At 40.6% G+C, this 17,689-nt stretch overlaps 1 protein-coding gene across 1 annotated transcript; it reads left to right on the plus strand.

Annotated features, from left to right (window-relative positions):
- The first annotated feature begins 2,018 nt into the window (after nucleotides 1-2,018).
- On the plus strand, nucleotides 2,019-17,633 carry sort1b (sortilin 1b). The gene is made up of 20 exons (XM_042096840.1): nucleotides 2,019-2,617; nucleotides 4,498-4,557; nucleotides 6,583-6,656; nucleotides 6,793-6,895; nucleotides 8,322-8,483; nucleotides 8,801-8,874; nucleotides 9,775-9,824; nucleotides 10,088-10,215; nucleotides 10,561-10,705; nucleotides 10,802-10,957; nucleotides 11,464-11,570; nucleotides 11,740-11,842; nucleotides 12,093-12,261; nucleotides 12,636-12,826; nucleotides 13,031-13,220; nucleotides 13,437-13,553; nucleotides 14,027-14,135; nucleotides 14,397-14,509; nucleotides 14,866-14,995; nucleotides 15,220-17,633. Exons 1-20 carry the CDS (start codon nucleotides 2,372-2,374, stop codon nucleotides 15,232-15,234), a joined length of 2,442 nt encoding a protein of 813 aa, XP_041952774.1. The 5' UTR covers nucleotides 2,019-2,371; the 3' UTR covers nucleotides 15,235-17,633.
- The last annotated feature ends 56 nt before the right edge of the window (nucleotides 17,634-17,689 follow it).

The following is a 17,689-nucleotide window of genomic DNA, read 5'->3' on the forward strand; positions in this document are numbered from 1 at the left end:
TTCTGGAAGAAACATATTTTTCTCCTGTGATTTACAGTCATAGCATAACTTTGTTTTCAACTCAAAACCTCTCAAGTCATTCACTCTTTGTCAATTCTTAATATATCTTTCTGTAAAAACAGGCCTGTATCACAACAAATGCAGGAAACTGGTCATAAATACACACACAGTATAATGTTTTGGTTGCAAAAGCAATGTCAAAGCACATTCCAGGCCTATATTCTACATCCTCACAAAGAGGGCATCCATACAGCAGGGTTTTTGTGAGCAAGTGAGAGTATTAGCATACCACCCAGCGGACAGACTAAGAACAGTAAGGTGTTTGGAGAGAGGCTTCCTCTTATCGCTGGTTCATTTCTAAGGAATAAGAGTGCCTTTGTTTTTTTTCCCTTTAGCAAGTCGCCTGAGCTGCCATGGGGGAGGGGTGCCTCTGCATTGTACTGTATTTGCAGTGGAATGCAGCCTGACAGATCACAGCCAGTGCAACCTGTTCTTCTCCAAACAGAAAAGAAACTATTAGGGATATGCTATTTATAACGTGTTCCCAGAGTAACCAGTTCAGTGTGCCATGCCATGTCATAGCATATCAAATTTCACTCTCTATTCTTTTCTAAAATATTCTCCTTTTAAACTGTCAGTGTCCAAGCTGCATGTGCCAGTGCAAGGCAAGTCCCTTACAAAAGCTCCAGAGTCCAGATTAATCTTAGCGTGGAGCGACCGGCACATCTGATAGGGTGAGTCTGAGGTTTCCATTATGCTGGCGGTGTGAAAGTGCTTAACAGTCTCCCTCCAGCATTCTCATCAAGGCCATTGCAGAGGAGAAGAATGTGCCTCAGTTAGAGCATAGAAATTCTGAGTCGATTGGCTGCACTAGGCCAGACGCCTCAGAAGGGTGGGGGTGGGGCTTTGAGTGAGGCAGCATGAGTGACACAGAATCCCACTCTCCTCTCCTCACACCACATGATGTACAGTCATGGGATAACCCTTGCTACAGGACCCTTCATCAAATCACATGCATGGGGACAATTTCATTAGCAGCAGAATTAGACTCACTGCCTTGGATGGGCCTAATTGATAAATATGATTTACCCAATGGGTAATAAATAAGTCTATCAACACAGAAATTATAAAAAGGGTTCAGAGGGGCACATGCCATTGAATGACAGACCTGGTAGAATAAACAGACATCATGCTTACAACAGTATCACCCAGTGATAGTAGCCTGTACAGACAGTGAGGTAATGGACCATAGAGGGCCTTCAGTCTACAAAAGATACTTATATATAATTCTGTATAGGAATAACAAGGCACATGTATCACTCTGGGTATACAATTAATTAAATGAAGGTCATGGGTTACTTGTTAACATCTATACCACATTTGCAATGGCTTTTGTTTAAGATTAACAGTCATATCATAGTGCTATCGTTTTTAAATGATACATAGTCAGGCGCCAGTCTAGGCTACACTGAATCAGGATTAGGGAGAGAGCACTCTGGGTTTTAGTAAAGCTCGAGCATTTGATAATCCATGGAAGCAATACCACGACACTGGCCAGATGCTACAGTGTATCATATAATAGCACTGGCTATAGGCCTACCTCTACAGAAGATACATTTATTGTAGTGGATTAATCAATTATGTTTTGGTACAACTGCTGATTTTTTGTGGCGTAGGCTATTAACACGAGTTTGGTAGTCTATTCAACTGTTTTATTCACATGGCAGTTATTGTATTAGTTCTAAAAGTATGAAATAATATTACTCTATGTCCCAAAGCATTCTTTGACATGTCAAGAGATGGGCTTACTTTTGCAACAACGCAATTAAAGCTAGTTTCAGTATAATTTAATGATGTGGATGGATTTGGTCCCTGACAACCAAACTTGAGCGTTGCTTTAACCTGTGCACACAAACAAGATGCAGACCAATCAAAATAAGAGCTTCGCTTGTCACATGAAGCAACAGCCAATCATTTACTCTTGCCTCCAAGGTGCAGTCCTGTGTTTTAATATAGGGACTCATATTAAAGGGACATTTTGGCACACAATGCAACCACAATATTACTTTATGTAACATTTTCGTCGGTTTATTCGAGGAGTACGTTTTGTTGAATCTTAACGCACAGTCGTAAATTCCTGTAAATTAATAGTATATAAGGAAATATCGTTGTGCATCAACGCGCCGCCTCGAAACGTAGCCTACCTTCTGACTGACCCGTCTCTACGATGAGCAGATCAGATAGCCCGCTGTCAGGAAAACTGTGTTTTTGTTGATGACATCTTCGGCCGCGCTGGAGCGACCTACAATTTACTAGCATTACATGGACATTTGATTCATCATCCCATTTGGATTTAGACAGCATTGGAATAATGGGGAGGCTGTGGTACTGCCTCTTAGTTTTTTTGTTACCCGTGGTGTTTTGTGTAGATTTCCGAGAGGGATCTACACAATCTTCACAGTCATCTTTTTTCGCGAAGAGTTCCCAAATGGGACAGCACCACATTGCAAGAAGATCACTTGGGCAAAAAGTTAATAGGAGAAGCACCGATGAAAGAGAAGACACCTGTAATGCTCTTCAGGGATACCAGACCAAGTTAGCCGACAATACTCACAACGTAAGTCACTGAATTGCTCATGCACCTGTGAAATCTTCACACATAGCCCATTTTTGTCTATTGTTGTCCTCTAGACTTAGCTTCGGCCTATTTCTTTTTTCCAAAGGTAGGAATACGATAGGCTACGATACTTATTATGTTGTACAAGTGTATAGGAAGAATTAGCTCAACTTTATTTCCCCTCTTCTTAAAACAGACAAAGTTTAAATGCCTATAATGCCTTATAATAGCCTAAATATAGCCTACAATTCACTAATAAAGAGCCAAAACGTTTGGTCGGGTTTTACATGAGTCAGTGTAAGAAATAAAGTGTTGTTGTTGACGTCCTCTTTGGGGGTAGCACAATCCCACACGCAGTCCATGGCTTAAGGGCGACTCAGATGGTCCAAACTCGCTGCACTGGATAAACTTGTGTAACAACATACAGAACAGGCCTCCTGTCACGGGGTGGAGAATTGATCTAGAGCTTTCAGCCAGCAGCTAAGTCTGGCTGTCCTCTTGCCTATTATTCCACTATTGCCTTCACTGAATTCTGGAAAATACTTTGGCCTGCACGTTAAAAGTCATTATCCAATGTAGTGAGAATAGGTGTCAGATCATTCTTCATTAAAGATACTATTTTCTCTGATCCTCCCCTTATGTGGTTTCGAGTGGTTTGAGCATATTCTGCCAGTCATTCCTTATGCAGTGTGTGTATGGTGGTGTGGGACAAATTAGAGCAGACCTGCTTTAGGAGATTAGAGGATTTAAGTGTTTTATTCAGGGTAACAGATGCAGTGAGTGCACAGAGAAATTGAAAGTATTTTGGTCATGTCACGTTTCGGTAAGAAAACACAGAGTCAATGAAATACTTCTCAAGCACATGCATGCCTTAGGAGATCATTAAAAAGCTATATTGTGTGTGGAATGCAAATATTCTTTCTACCAACATGCTCGCTGGAGTGCAATAAATGGACAAAATCTTGTCTTAAAGCCATTTGTAATAATAAGGCATGAAATAGATATAGGGGCCCTTGTTGTGTATACAAATATTTGTTCAGCAAGATTCTCACTTGGACAAACTCAAATTATTATTTTTTTTTTAAAAATAAGACATGAACGTAGTGTGTTGCCATATCTTTATATTTTAAAATGACTGTCTCCAATGAGCTGTTGTAATGAGACAGGTTCATGGAAATCTAAATAGCTTTTTTAAACACCTACATATACTTCCTCATATTATGTTTAGGCAAAGGTCTCCAGCTAATGTTTTGAAGTATATTTTAGCTCAGTGACTTATTAAAGACAGAAATGGAATATAATTTAGTTGACTTCCTCGTGGGAAGGATTTTAAAAAACAACTTGATACTGGTTGTCATGGACATGACATGACCAGTTGTTCACTCATAAACCATGTTGGAAACTTGAAGGTATGGGAGTTGAGAAGTAGTTTAATTAATGTGAAGTTAAACATTCCCTCAATTCTCTTTTCAGTCTAAAATTCACTCAAAAGGGTACTTTTTTTGTACTTCGAATGCTGATTTTACTAGTGCCACAGATGAAAGGTATATTTCTTAAATCTTGCAGTTGTCTCATAAATGAGGCATGTAATGTGTGAACACTAAAAATAGCATATTATGACCATTTGGTAAAAAGTCATGCAACACAAATCAGGAAGGCAGGAAGCTTTGCATGTTTTAGTTTGTGCCTGTATTTCAGTATTGAAATTTGCAGAAGTTCCTTTTTGGTCTTGTGCCAAATACTGATCAGGGGGCAACATCCGCTGGCATTTCCTGTAAAACCTTCCTGTCATGCATCCAGAAGTGTGAAATAAGTGTCAACATTTCAAAATGCTTTATATCCATACTATGTATTAACACTTTTGTTTTCATTTTCTGTAGTATTCTTTCAACGATCTGAGTGGCTCTGTGTCCCTTGCTTGGGTTGGCGATGGAACTGGGGTAAGTTCTCACTCTGTGGTTCACACTTTCCTGTTTGTTCATTGCAGCTCTGTCTCACTGAGACACGCACCTGCAGCTTCTATAGCAGTCTACTAAGCTTCCTCAGCTCTGAATTTGACATGGAGCCCACTCTGCCATTCTTTAAGAATGTCTTAGGTCTGCTGTTGGTGAACAGCCCTTATTTGTCCCTTACTTGTCCCTTACATGTGACTGTAATTGGAGCATTTCCTTACAGGCACAGTGTTCTCAAGTGATCCTACACATTTATTCTGTGTCCTGGACTTTTTAGAGTGAAGCATTTACCGGTCTTCGCTAATTGGGCTCTTTGCATGAGAGTCAAGATATTCAGATTTTGCAGTGAAACTACAGTGGGGTGTAAAGTCGACCCTCTCATTCACACCTGCAATCATATTGGCCGCAGTATTGAACAGGTTTGCCAACTCTGTCTTGCAGGCCCTCAATGCTCTTAATGCTCTCCCATGTGAAATTTAGCGCCTATGTGTTTTTTCACCAAATAGTGCTTCAAACAGTGACATCATAAGACAGGGTTGGCTTGATTCAATTGGGAAATCACAAGATCACCAAGATGATGTTGTTTGGTGCATCTCATTCAAAGGCTGTATTGTGTTGTGAACAGCCCATGTTAAAAGATAGCCATAAAAAGCTAGTGGATAAATGGAGGACTGTCACACAGTCAGGATAAGTCAGGTAATGGTGATCTATTACTATATGACACCTATTATCAAAAAGGTGTGGCATGATGGGGAGATATAGTTTTACTTTTTCTTTGAAAAGTCTCCATATCCCAGATGCCCTTGTGCTGTTCTGTGGGAGCACCAAGCATAACAACCTTGGCCTAGCAATGACTCTCAAGGCTCCACTAACTGCTAGTGTGCTCTAAGGCAGTCACTTTGTATGCTAAGTGGGTAATATTTGGTTTTGCACTGTTTTTCTGAATAACTGTACGACTGATTTTGCCATGGTCATAAATGCGTGCAGTGTGTAACATTGAGGCCACAGGTGAGGAGATGGCAGGGAGTTGTCAACAGACAAGCTGAGGCAGCTAGCCTAGCGCAGCCTTGGAGAGCTGTGCGAGCAGCCTCAGCTCTGACTACTGCCGTTTCCTCCTTTGTGAACTCCTTATTGTAAGGGAACCGGTTTTGTGCCTTCAGTAAAACAAGCGGCTTCACTGAACCGAACAAACTCTTGAGGAGCACTACACTAAAACACTAGGAAAAATGTGCTCTAGTGACATTACAAGCCAAGCATCCCCTTCCTCTGTTTTGCCTGTATGCATTGGTGCCTTTCCTTCCATGTGTTAGTACTGCTAATAGAATACAGTGAATACAAACGTTCACCACTGAAGAGCAGCACACTAAGAGTAGCCCTGAAACAAAGTTTTGGTCAACGTGACCTTCGTCAGGAAGTGAATAAAGACTAGCCATTTTTGGCATAGTTTATACCACTTTGATTATTCCCAAGAGATGGGCTCTACCCCCTGCAGAGTGAGTAAGAGGAAGGCAAGAGAGCCTTTACCACGAAAAATGTCTGTGTTCTTAGGGATATCGAGGGAGTTTTGATCTGTGCAGACAGATGAAGGAAGGGAATGCGTTCCCCTTTACAAATGAAAAAATTATGGTGGCTGCACATGTGGATTTTCTGCTTTCAGAAATGAAGAAATATGAAGGTTCCCCGTGTGGTTTTTCTGCCTTTAGCTTTCCGCTGATTTGATGGGCATTCCACTCTCTTGATGGCTCTGATCAAACCTTGTGTATTGTCCTAAAGATACTCGACCACTACTGTGTAGGATGCTCTTATTTTCTATTTCTTGTAGGGAGTTAGCAGACTGGCTTTAAGCAGTGCCACTACCATAGAGCGCATCCCTAGGGGCAGACATGATTTCACCCACAGGCATCGCACCACTGGGAGAAAATTCATAAACCTTCTACTGAGATGACATCATTGTTTCCGGAAGGTTCTGTAATCCTTGTCTGAATGGTGCTGTTTGTCCTCTCCACTATACAGGTTGTCCTGGCTCTGACAACATTTCAGGTTCCATTATTCATGCTAAGGTTTGGTCAGTCCAAACTATACAGAAGGTAATGAGCATTTCTTTTCTGTCTCATTTTAGTGATGAGTGGTTTTATGTTATGCTTATGTCTCAATAATGATACTTTCAACTTCAAGTCTATTTTGGTTTATGGTATTTGGTTCTTCTGTCTGCTCCTGTACTAGTGAGAACTATGGGAAATCCTTCCAGGATGTCACAGACCTCATCAACAACACCTTCATTCAAACAGAGTTTGGCATCGCTATAGGTCCTGAAAATTGTGGGAAGGTGAGGATGATGTCGTAGGTACATAAACTATGGTGTTTATTATGACCGCCGCTAGCGAAGCGGTCATATAATGATTGTCAAATTTTTTTTTTTTTTTTTCGTCATCTACTTCCTGAATTTTTGGTCAACGATACCCGGGACACCGAAACACCGGTACACATGAAATTTGGTGGGTATGTAGCCCCACTAGACTTTTACAGAAAATTTTCGTTTCGTCCCCGGGGGCCACAGTTACAGTTTTGTCATAACTCCCTGATGCATTTTTGCATTTAGAATAGCCAGAGCGTGGATATCTCAATCGGAAAATTAAACAATATCGGGTGCCTATGGACTAGGCTGGGTGAACCCAGCCTGATCTGCCCGCTATTTATTTTTTGATTTCTTAAAAGATTGAGCTTGGTCTGGTGAAAGCCAGACTAGCCATGGACCTCAGTTACACAATGCAAGGGAACATGAATCAGCCTATATTTGCACGAACAATAACGGACAACAGCTCTTCAACTTTGGCCCGTTAAAATGTGTAGGAACAGTCTAGCGACGCATTTCATCAAGGCCCATTTGGACATGTCAGTTATTTGCACCACTGGTTAGATGTAAAACAGCATTTCGTTTGTTACTTAATTTGTGCATTAACAATAACATTTCAGACTACTGTTACTTAATTTGTGCATTGACAATAAAGTATCACATGAACTAAAGATGACTAAAATCTTATGTAGAAGAAAAAACATTCACAAAAAATCCATCCATCCAAAATGACCTTTGTTTTTGATAGCTGTTGAAAACGGCATGGAACTGACAGAGATGTTTTTGTTTATAAATAAATAAATAAATAAATAAATAACATTATGCTGATACCTTTTGCTTTTCCCAAATACAATGTAGCCTACAGGTGTAAGTGACCTTTCATCAATCCAGTTGCAATGGATGAACTGTGATGAACTGCCCTACTTGAGATTGTTTAGAGATTTTAAAGGTTTTATAACAATGCTACATCTTCTTTGGCTATTCTACAATCTATTAACCTTTTCAGCACCAGTAAGCTACTTTCTGTGCAGCCGCACACACACACTCAGGCATGCCAAACAAGCGTACACAAAAGTTTCAAGAGTGGGGGATGGAGTAAAAGATGGAGACAAATTGAAGTGTGATTTATTTTCGCGGAACGGATGTACAGGACTGAGCGGCGGTCATATTTTGTACCGCTATGTGGTACATCTAGTTTGCAACATTTCAGTTCAAATATTTATACACATTTCAACATTTCACAATAGATTGACATCAGTTATTGGTACATGCAAAAATGTGTAGTCAAAAGATTTAATTTGTTTATTCAAACCATATGTAAACCATGATGTGGTCATCTGTGTGAAGCTGAGTTGAAGTTTGTGAATACCTGGTTCATTTTCCCACTGTGTTTGCTCAGGTGATTCTCACTGGGGATGTGTCGGGAACTTCAGGGTCAAGGATTTTCCTCTCATCAGACTCTGGAAACAGCTTCAGTCATGTTGACCTGCCCTTCCATCCCATGGTGCAGATCATGTACAACCCACATGATCCCAATGTTCTAGTTGTCATAAGCAACAAGGTAGCGCTTCACCCACACCTGTCTAAATAGTGGAATTCCCTCATACAGGCATCAGTTGACTCAAACATAACAACATCTGAACTCTGTCAGTTATGTGTAATGATTGTTTAATGGGAGATAATCAGTCACGGTCCTTATCTAAATTATGTTACTGCACATTTTATTGCTAAGTAGTTGACACATGCTAAAGTTGTAGACTTTGTGTAGAAAGCAGTGAAGCTGAATACTAATTTGTAGTTTCTGTGAATGTGTGTAGGTTTATTAAATCAGTGTGATATGTCATGTAGGTGGCCTAATAACATCATCATGTTTTTCAGCATGACCTGTGGTTGTCAGAAAACTTTGGTTCAAACTGGAGGATGATCCATTCAACTGTCTGCCTCATGAAATGGTAAGATCCAGAAAGCCTGCTGCAGTTGACCATCACTGCTAATTTTCAGTGGTGATACAAGCATGTCACATAAAGCCCAGATCACTCTGTGTCAGCTCTTTACTGGATTAGCCACTGACCAAAATCCTATGCTGAAGAATGCTCAGTGGAACGAACCTTGACAAAATGTGGAAATTGGGTTTGTTCTTGACTGTCAAATAAACCTTCTAGCAGAGCCTGGCCCCATTTCTCTATTTATGTTCTGTGCGGGTTGATATGACTGCAATGTTTTCTCAGGCATATTTATAGACACATAGTGAAACTCGCTCCTTTTGAATGCTTGCTGTATCGCACTTAGAACCCTTAGCCTGTGGGAAATTGGGTCAGACAACACCATAAGGTGGGAGTTCCTGGACCAAACAGGACAGTTTGCACAAGGTGTGAGTTTCAGTAGGGCAAGGTTGCACCGACACCCATGTGATAAGCAGCTCACGTGACCGACAGCGCTCAGGACTCCAGAGTGAGCCGCTAAAAGTTCCTCTTAGGTTAGAGGGAAGTAAATAGTGAGACATTTGTTTTTACTGCAAGAGGCATTTTTGCGGGAGGGGAAATGCAGCACGAAATTCTTCTTGCTGAAATTATAGAAACACAGGTTGTCACCCGGGCCTAAAATACCCACTTTCGTCTAATTAATGTGTATCTTTTTGTGTGTGTCCGTACTGACATGAGTGTTTTTACTTACAATGATCAAATTACTGCAATTGAAAAATTCAGATACTGTCAGATTAAGCACATTTCTCATATTTGATAGTCTCTCTCTCATCATATTGATTTATACTCTTAGCTGAACCCAGAGCCATATAGAATTTGTTATTTATGTATATACTCTTTAACACTCTTACATCTTGTTCATTCTTCAAGGGGGATTGACAAGACCCTGTTCTTTACCACAAATCTCAACGGATCTTGCTGTGAGTGAGATGAAAAGTGTAACGAATTCACATATGCGTAGTTTCTTCCATGTTGTTAAAATTACTGCAGGTCTCAGAGGAAAAGTGGTGGTTGGCATATGCCAGTCCTTGAAAGAGCACAGTATTATTTAAATACAAGCAATAGTTCTTGTGGTTGTTACTCAAAGTTGTTTTGCACTGTTGAGATAACTTTGTCTCTCTGTCTCTGTCTGTCTGTCTCTCTCTCTGTGTGTGTGTGTCTCTCTCTCTCTTTCTCTCCTCAGATGACCGAGGAATGCTTGTGCTGAAAAAGACGTCAGATTACGGGAAAACTAGTAAGACCATTGCCGAGAAGATCTACTCCTTTGGAATTGGTGGACGCTTCCTGTTTGCCTCTGTCATGACTGGAAGTGTAAGTTTCGTATAGTTGTGCCAGTGCATGCACTGTGACTTTGTAACCATGTGTGTCATTAGTATTTAGACAAAATCACATTCACATTTGTCACAGTGTGATTATTTTGCCCTAGCTTTTATAGCTGATTGGTTTGTGTGTGCATTAAGTAGTTGTGGGTTCAATTCCCGGCTGCCACTGTTGTACCCTTGAGAAATGCACTTAAACCCAAGTTGCTCTAGGGAGAATGGCCCTTGTAATAATTGTATATTATCATATGTAATTCGCTTTGGATAAAAGCGTGAGCCAGATAAATAAGTAAAAAAAACTAAGGATATGTTTTAATGGTTACTGTATGTCCCACAGACCAACATGCGAATGATCTACGTGTCATTAGACCAAGGAGAGGTGTGGAATATGGCCCAGCTTCCTCCTGTGGGCCATGAACAGTTCTACTCTATTCTGGCGGCAAACAACGACATGGTCTTCATGCACGTGGATGAACCGGGTGGTCAGTCTTCACTTTCCTTCTTCTTCTGGAATATTCTTTTTGTTTCTACATTGTATCATGCGTATCATAAATAAAGTGCTCTCTTTTTTCCCTCAGACACAGGCTATGGCACCATCTATGTGTCAGATGACCGGGGCACGGTGTACTCCAAATCTCTAGAGCGCCACCTGTACACCACCACAGGGGGCGAGACTGACTTCACCAACGTCACCTCCCTCCGCGGAGTCTTCATCACCAGCATTCTGGCTGAGGGTAGGACTGCTTATCTTAAGATAGAGGACTAATGATCTGTTTAAGGAAACTCTCAGCCCCACTGAATTTTTTTACTCAAGGATGACTACATCAGATAAACGGACCTGTGCTTGACGTTGTATGCCTTTCTTCTACCAGTTTCTTTTCTCATGACGCAACATTTTTTACGAATGGCAGAATGTTTACCAGGACCCATGTTAGAAGTTCCCATGGTGGCCCTTGTAATGACCTATGCTAGAATGTGACAGAACAGAACAAGTATAGCAGAGGGAGTTCTGTTAAGTCATTGCAAGCCAGTGCTGTGTCATATTGTGACATTGAGTGATTATACACAATATAATAATGTTTATCCTCATTTTTAACTGTTAATGTGTGTGAGTCAGGCCCAAACAGTTTATATTTTATACAGTTCAGCAGATGTGTTTTGTTTGGTAACACTTAAACCTGTAATGTGTAGATGGCGTATTGTCAGATGCATGTAATGGCTGTTTTCCTGTGTCCTGTAGATGGGTCTGTGCAAAGTGTCATGTCCTTTGACCAGGGAGGAGAGTGGGTTCCCATCCAGAAACCTCTAAACAGTCAGTGTGACTCAACTGCTGCAGACAAGGAGAAGGTAAGGCGCCCTATGGTTACGCTCCATTCAGGGTGTTGCTCTTTAAAAGATAGATGTTTGACATATTATGGCAATATTATGGCCAGCACTTGTTCTCCTGTCTGTGTGCTACATAGCACATTTGCGTTCGTACAAGTGATTTGACCCTGAGCGGTATCTCATCCTGCAGTGCAGTCTACACATCCATGCGTCATACAGCACCTCCATGAAGCTGAATGTGCCTATGCTGCCCCTCTCCGAGCCCAATGCAGTGGGACTCATCCTGGCTCACGGTACGAAACTTCACCAAACTGAACACCACAATCACTCCTCCTGTTATACTACTCAGTCAGTCGGCCACTCGTTTTACAAACCTGTTAGTCTACATCGGTAATGTATTACCCAGCTCCAGTCTTATCTAGAGTTTACCTTTTCCTAAACAAACAAGGTGGAATGTATTTGAATTCGTGCTTATCTTTATTACACTGTGTGAGTGTGTGTTAGTTCATCCTGGACAGTTTCATTTCTTCTGACTGGTTGCAGGCAGTGTGGGCGATGCCATCTCCGTGATGACGCCGGATGTGTATGTGTCGGATGACGGCGGGTACTCGTGGCAGAAGGCGCTGAAAGGCCCCCACCACTACTCCATCTTGGACTCGGGGGGCCTGCTGGTGGCTGTTGAGCACAGTAACGAGCCCATCTCCACCGTCAAGTGAGCACCAGCCTAAAAGTTTACTGTGACAGACGATTTCCACAAACAATCAGCCTCTGACACTGAGGACTAGACTGCAGATGGTTGTAATTAATTTGAAGACTACACAAACATTGTGCAGAATCATTAAAGATATAAGAAAAGGACACGCATGAAGTAGGAAAATAAACAGAACTGAACACATCAAAGGATTCAAAGGACACTATACTAAATATAACCTCTTGGATTATCCATGAAAGATATACAAATGTGTCTGTTTATTCTGAGGTCGTTATTATGTTACGTCTGACTTAACTAACACTATTGTATGAGCGTGTATGTATATGCATGTGTAACATCCTAACTTGTGTGCATCTGTGTTTTATTTTCTGCAGGTTCTCTACTGATGAAGGTCAATGCTGGCATGTGTACAACTTCACCACTGACCCAATTTACTTCACTGGCTTGGCGTCGGAGCCTGGAGCACGCTCCATGAATGTCAGCATCTGGGGTTACCGAGACTCTTTCCTCAGCCAGTACTGGGTCTCCATCACCATCGACTTCAGGGAGCTTCTGACACGGGACTGTACGTTAGCACTGCTTGATTCCAAGCTAATGCCATATCTCTCTGTCAACTGTGCACACATGTCTATCTATATAAATAAAGCTTCAAATGTTCAATTATATAATGTTTATTTGTAGTATAAATAATATAAAGAAGAGCTTTATTTGTATTATTAGTAATGGTTGCTTTACAGAAGTCTGACTCCTTTTTTGTTTCATCATCCAGGTCAGGATAATGACTATGTGCAGTGGCTGGCTCACTCTGATGACATCAGCGATCCCAATGATGGATGCATGCTGGGGTACAAGGAGAGGTTCCTGAGGCTGCGTAAAGACTCAGTCTGCTGGAATGGACGGGACTATACAGTCAACAAAGAGCACACGCCCTGTCCCTGCACTCTGGATGACTTCCTCTGGTAGGCCCCTTACGCAAACCCACCACCACCCCCACACTGACCTCGAATGTCACCCTGTCCTTATCCTTGGCTAAAATTGTCAATCATGTGTCATTTCTGTTTGATGATTGAATTCTCATTGCCACTGAATTTGGTAACTTGATTATGTATTTTGACAACATTTTAATCTATGTTACCTGTGTTATCAGTTGTTAATGTGCAGTGTCTCTTTCATAGTGACTTTGGCTACTACCGTCCAGAAAATAGCTCGGAGTGCGTGGAGCAACCTGACCTCAAAGGCCATGTACTGGAGTTCTGCCTCCATGGCAAGAAAGAACAGCTGCAGACCAGTGGGTAAGACTTCCTCCTCTTAACCTTGATGTCTACAAAGCCACAGCTACCGGATCTCCATCTGCTTTATCTACAGGAAATGAGTGGGAGGAGAGTTGCTGGTCAAATCCGACGAATATCACACTTATGTGGGCCTTAGATTCCTGTGCGTAAGGCCATTCCAGGCACGGAAAGGGTATTTGAAAGGGTAGCTTAATGTGCTCAAAAGGTTAAATCTTAACTGAAGGTAGGAAATAAAACTTGAGGTCAGATACTGTAGCTCCTATGGTTTCATAATTACCATTGGTGGAACAAGAGTAAGAGTAGATAGCCGATGGAGTGGAGGACTGATTGCCGTATCTTTGTCAGAGAGGAGCCATGTTCTTCTATAACACATATTTGGAATACGGGTTCCATTCATCTTTCCGTATTTGTACTGGTTAATCGTTAACTCCAAATGTTGGATGACCTCCGTGTATCTTTTATTATGTCTCCAGCTACCGGAAAATTCCAGGTGATAAGTGTGAGGGGGGAAAACAGCCGGAGCGAAAGGAGATTGACTTGAGCAAGAACTGTGTCAGTAACCTCATAGACCCAGAGCTGCTGGTGAGTCTATGCAGGCTTCTCAGGCTTTATTATAAAATACAATTTTCAAATTGTAAAAGTTAAGTGTTTTTTGTATTGATCTCATTGTCTGTATTGTCTATTGTCATTTTATCCCCCTTGCCCAGGGACCACAAATGTAAATTAGCCATATAGCTAACTCTGCAGGACCTGAACTGTACATGGCCTCTGACAAAATTAATGTCAAATAATGGACTTTTTTAAGACATTAATGTCTGTCTCCCTCACTTTATCCCGTAACAGAAGGACATCCACCCCTCCAGCTCTGCTCCCATAATCGCCACTGTTATTGTCATTCTGGTGATCAGCATTGCAGCTGGAGTTCTCTTTGTGAAGAAATATGTCTGTGGAGGAAGGTGAGCCTGCCATACCTGATTATAAAGTCACCAATCACCTCATGAGCTATGTGAAACATGCAGACACCTTAGACCCTCAAGTAAAAAATCTTTAAAGCTTAGAGGCTTTCAGATGAATAAAAATTCAGATTGCATATCAAATATAGGTTGTGGATATTTTTGAGTATGCAAGTGTGAGTCCTTTCTGTGTGCATAATGCAATAGTTGATCTATTTACTTGATATAAATACAAAATAAAAGTAGTTCGCTATTTCATAATGTTTATGTAAGGTCCCATCAATTAAAGTTGTCTTGGTCAGTACATGTTAGGAGTGTGCCGTGCGTTTTGACAACAGGACTTACTTTGTTCCCCACAGGTTCCTGGTACACAGGTACTCTGTCCTGCAACACAATGCAGAGGTCAATGGCATTGAGGGTGTGGATGAGCCATTGGACACCAATGTGGCAGCACCTGCCAAGATTGAGTTCCACGATGACTCAGATGAGGTAGGACTCTTATGAACACATTTAACCTCTCTCTCTTTACAGCTGTGACAAAAAATCAACTGTGCTGTAACCATCACAGTTTTGATCAACAGCATTAAACTTAGCCATACATTTAACAGGTCCATAACTTGTGTCTTAATGACCCTGTATCCATCACTATGTATTTGCTTGCCTTTTATAATGTATATTTATTGATTATTCACTATTGTACTATATGTATTCAGGACCTTCTGGAATGAGGAGATCTCGGTTTGCTGCAGGAATCTGAGAGACGTTTGGTGTCTCATCTCATCACAGTGCAAGGCTATACTCTCTCCTCTCCGAGCACACTGTCATTTCCTGCAGATCTAGCCTTCATTAACCCCCATCACCCACTTCCTGCTTTGATACTGATGCTGATGGATAGGATGCCTCCATTTGCACGGCGCTCAACAAAACGGTATCCACGTGAACCTTGTAGTGACAGGTGTAGTAACTGTAGGCTGAGCAACCGGAGCATATTTCAGTGGTAAGCGCTCTTAGTTGTAAGTCTTACTTGTCTTATAACATACAATGCTCTGGCCATTAAATAGCCTTAGTTGCTGAAATGGCCTTAAATTAAACAAACAAACAAACTTACCTGTTTTATCTTTTATGATCAATTTTTGGACAGCAGTTGTAAAAACATCAATTTGGCATGGGAAGTCATTTGGTCTGGCAAATTGTTAGGTACTATTGCAGATTCATATCTTTATACAAAAACGTGTGTTCATGGGTGCAGATAAACTAATTTGTTAAAGGCAGTCTTTCTTTTTACCTTCTTGTCAACCTCAAAAGTAGTTTTCTCTAGGGGTCCTTACATACATATTTACATTTACTTCCTTATAATCCACCAATAATATGGAAAAATGTAATATTTTTTCCTCCTCTGTGAATTGATTTGAATATTTTAAGAGGTTCCTTTATTTTGGTTTAATATTTATTTTGGATTAACATCTAGGAACTTCCAACTTCTTACCTAACTACTTACATAGAATAAGTGTTTAGACAGCCATATTTCTAATGTAATAAGCAATACAATGCTTAGATACAGTGTATCAGCAAAGCAAGCTTACCAAGCTGGATTTGGTCAGTTGTTGTCAAAAGACATAACTGGGAATAATTTGATACTGTTTGTGGCTGCACAAGTTTATGTAAGACCCCGTAAGGAGAGTATTTTCAAAGGGTATTGGCTAGAATTTAGGCACTTGATTGGGCCTCATTTTGTAAAATGCAATCTTGTCTTCTATTAGAGAGAATACATTTGAAGGAAACATGAGTAAAGGAATGTAATGGAATACTTTTATTTGATAGGCTGTGTTTATATTCATAAAGAAGTGTGACGTTTTTTGTAGAGGGCATCATTTTTTTAAATTCTAACAAAACATTGTCATTAACAGCAATTTTGCACCATAATGGTTGATCAGACAGCACAATAGCTGTTGAGCTGCATGTTTGTTAGGTGAGCCATTTCTCATACTTTTTTCTTTTTCCCACTTTGTTTCCATTAAAATGATGTATCTTTTAACGTTCTTTTAACGTTCTTTTAACGTTCCTTCTACATTTTGAGATATAGTTTAGTATATTGTGTCCCCCAATTGAACTACATGTTAGAAGTCTTCCTTACAATTCCTTCCCATGCCTAGTCTATTTTTTCATTGTTTGAAATGGAATTAAACACATGAATAGTCATTTAGGCTAGTGATTTAATGTGACTTAGATACTCCAGTAGAGAATTTCCCTGTCAGCTTTCATTAATGTATGTTAAGACCTCCAGTGCAAAAAAAGCTCTGCCTCCACTGCACAGGTTTATACTGCAGATCATATACATTTTCCTGACGAGAGAATACCCACTGCAAGTATGTACACACTACTGTCTGGATATGTTCAAACAAGTGCCTAACATGGAGGTATAGTTTGTGCCTTCACAAGTGGTGTAAAGCTCATGTTAAATAATTGATTATGGGTATCAGGTCTTTGTGCCCATCCCTTGTATTCAGTTTCCAATGGAACTTGTCTTGTTTGTCACACATACTGTAGAGGGCTTTGCGTTTAAAGCTAAGACCAGTACCTCATTTGGTCTGCCTCACTGAGTTTCCTTGTAAATATTGGCCAACCCAAAGTCATACGACTACTGCAATTTTAAACAGTTACCTGAGAACTGGGCTTGGCTTTGTAAACCCAAGAAGCAATGGTCATGTCATCAAAGATGGCTTCTCGTCTGCCATTTTAAAAGCAATATTTTCTGACTGCCATTTACCCAATTTATAACAGTGGCAGCCTAGAGATCTGATAAGATGAACATAAGCTAATCGAGTTGTAGCTCCATGGTTTCCTAGTGACAAACCAGTTTATGTCCCATTATTTGCACAATAGGTCCGGTTGAAGTGATTGCTGTTGGTGTGTTGAGCTACATATAGGGTACATATACAAGATGCTCCTAATTTAACTGGATTCTGAAGTGTGGTGGTTGTCTTGCGGTTTCGAATCAATGTACATAGCATTAAATGTGACAGCTCTGTAAATATTCAGCTGCTCCAACTTTGTATCAGCTGCTCTTGTTCTGTATATTGAAAAGAATTTGCTTTGGTTGAAGAAAAAAAATAAATAATGTGTCCCTGATTTTGCTTTTGTGTCTCAAAATAATATTTGTCTTCATCTTTTTCAAAACAAAAT

The sequence above is a fragment of the Alosa sapidissima genome, chromosome 7 (assembly GCF_018492685.1).
Source record: "Alosa sapidissima isolate fAloSap1 chromosome 7, fAloSap1.pri, whole genome shotgun sequence".
Classification (NCBI taxonomy): Eukaryota; Metazoa; Chordata; class Actinopteri; order Clupeiformes; family Clupeidae; genus Alosa; species Alosa sapidissima.

What these genes read in the sequence shown, in the direction of transcription:
- sort1b (XM_042096840.1), top strand. Translation starts at nt 2,372, where the DNA reads ATGGGGAGGCTGTGGTACTGCCTCTTAGTTTTTTTGTTACCCGTGGTG. An exon ending in GGGACTCATCCTGGCTCACG is followed by an intron (nt 11,843 to 12,092) that starts GTACGAAACTTC and finishes GACTGGTTGCAG; the next exon opens with GCAGTGTGGGCGATGCCATC. An exon ending in ACTCTGGATGACTTCCTCTG is followed by an intron (nt 13,221 to 13,436) that starts GTAGGCCCCTTA and finishes TCTCTTTCATAG; the next exon opens with TGACTTTGGCTACTACCGTC.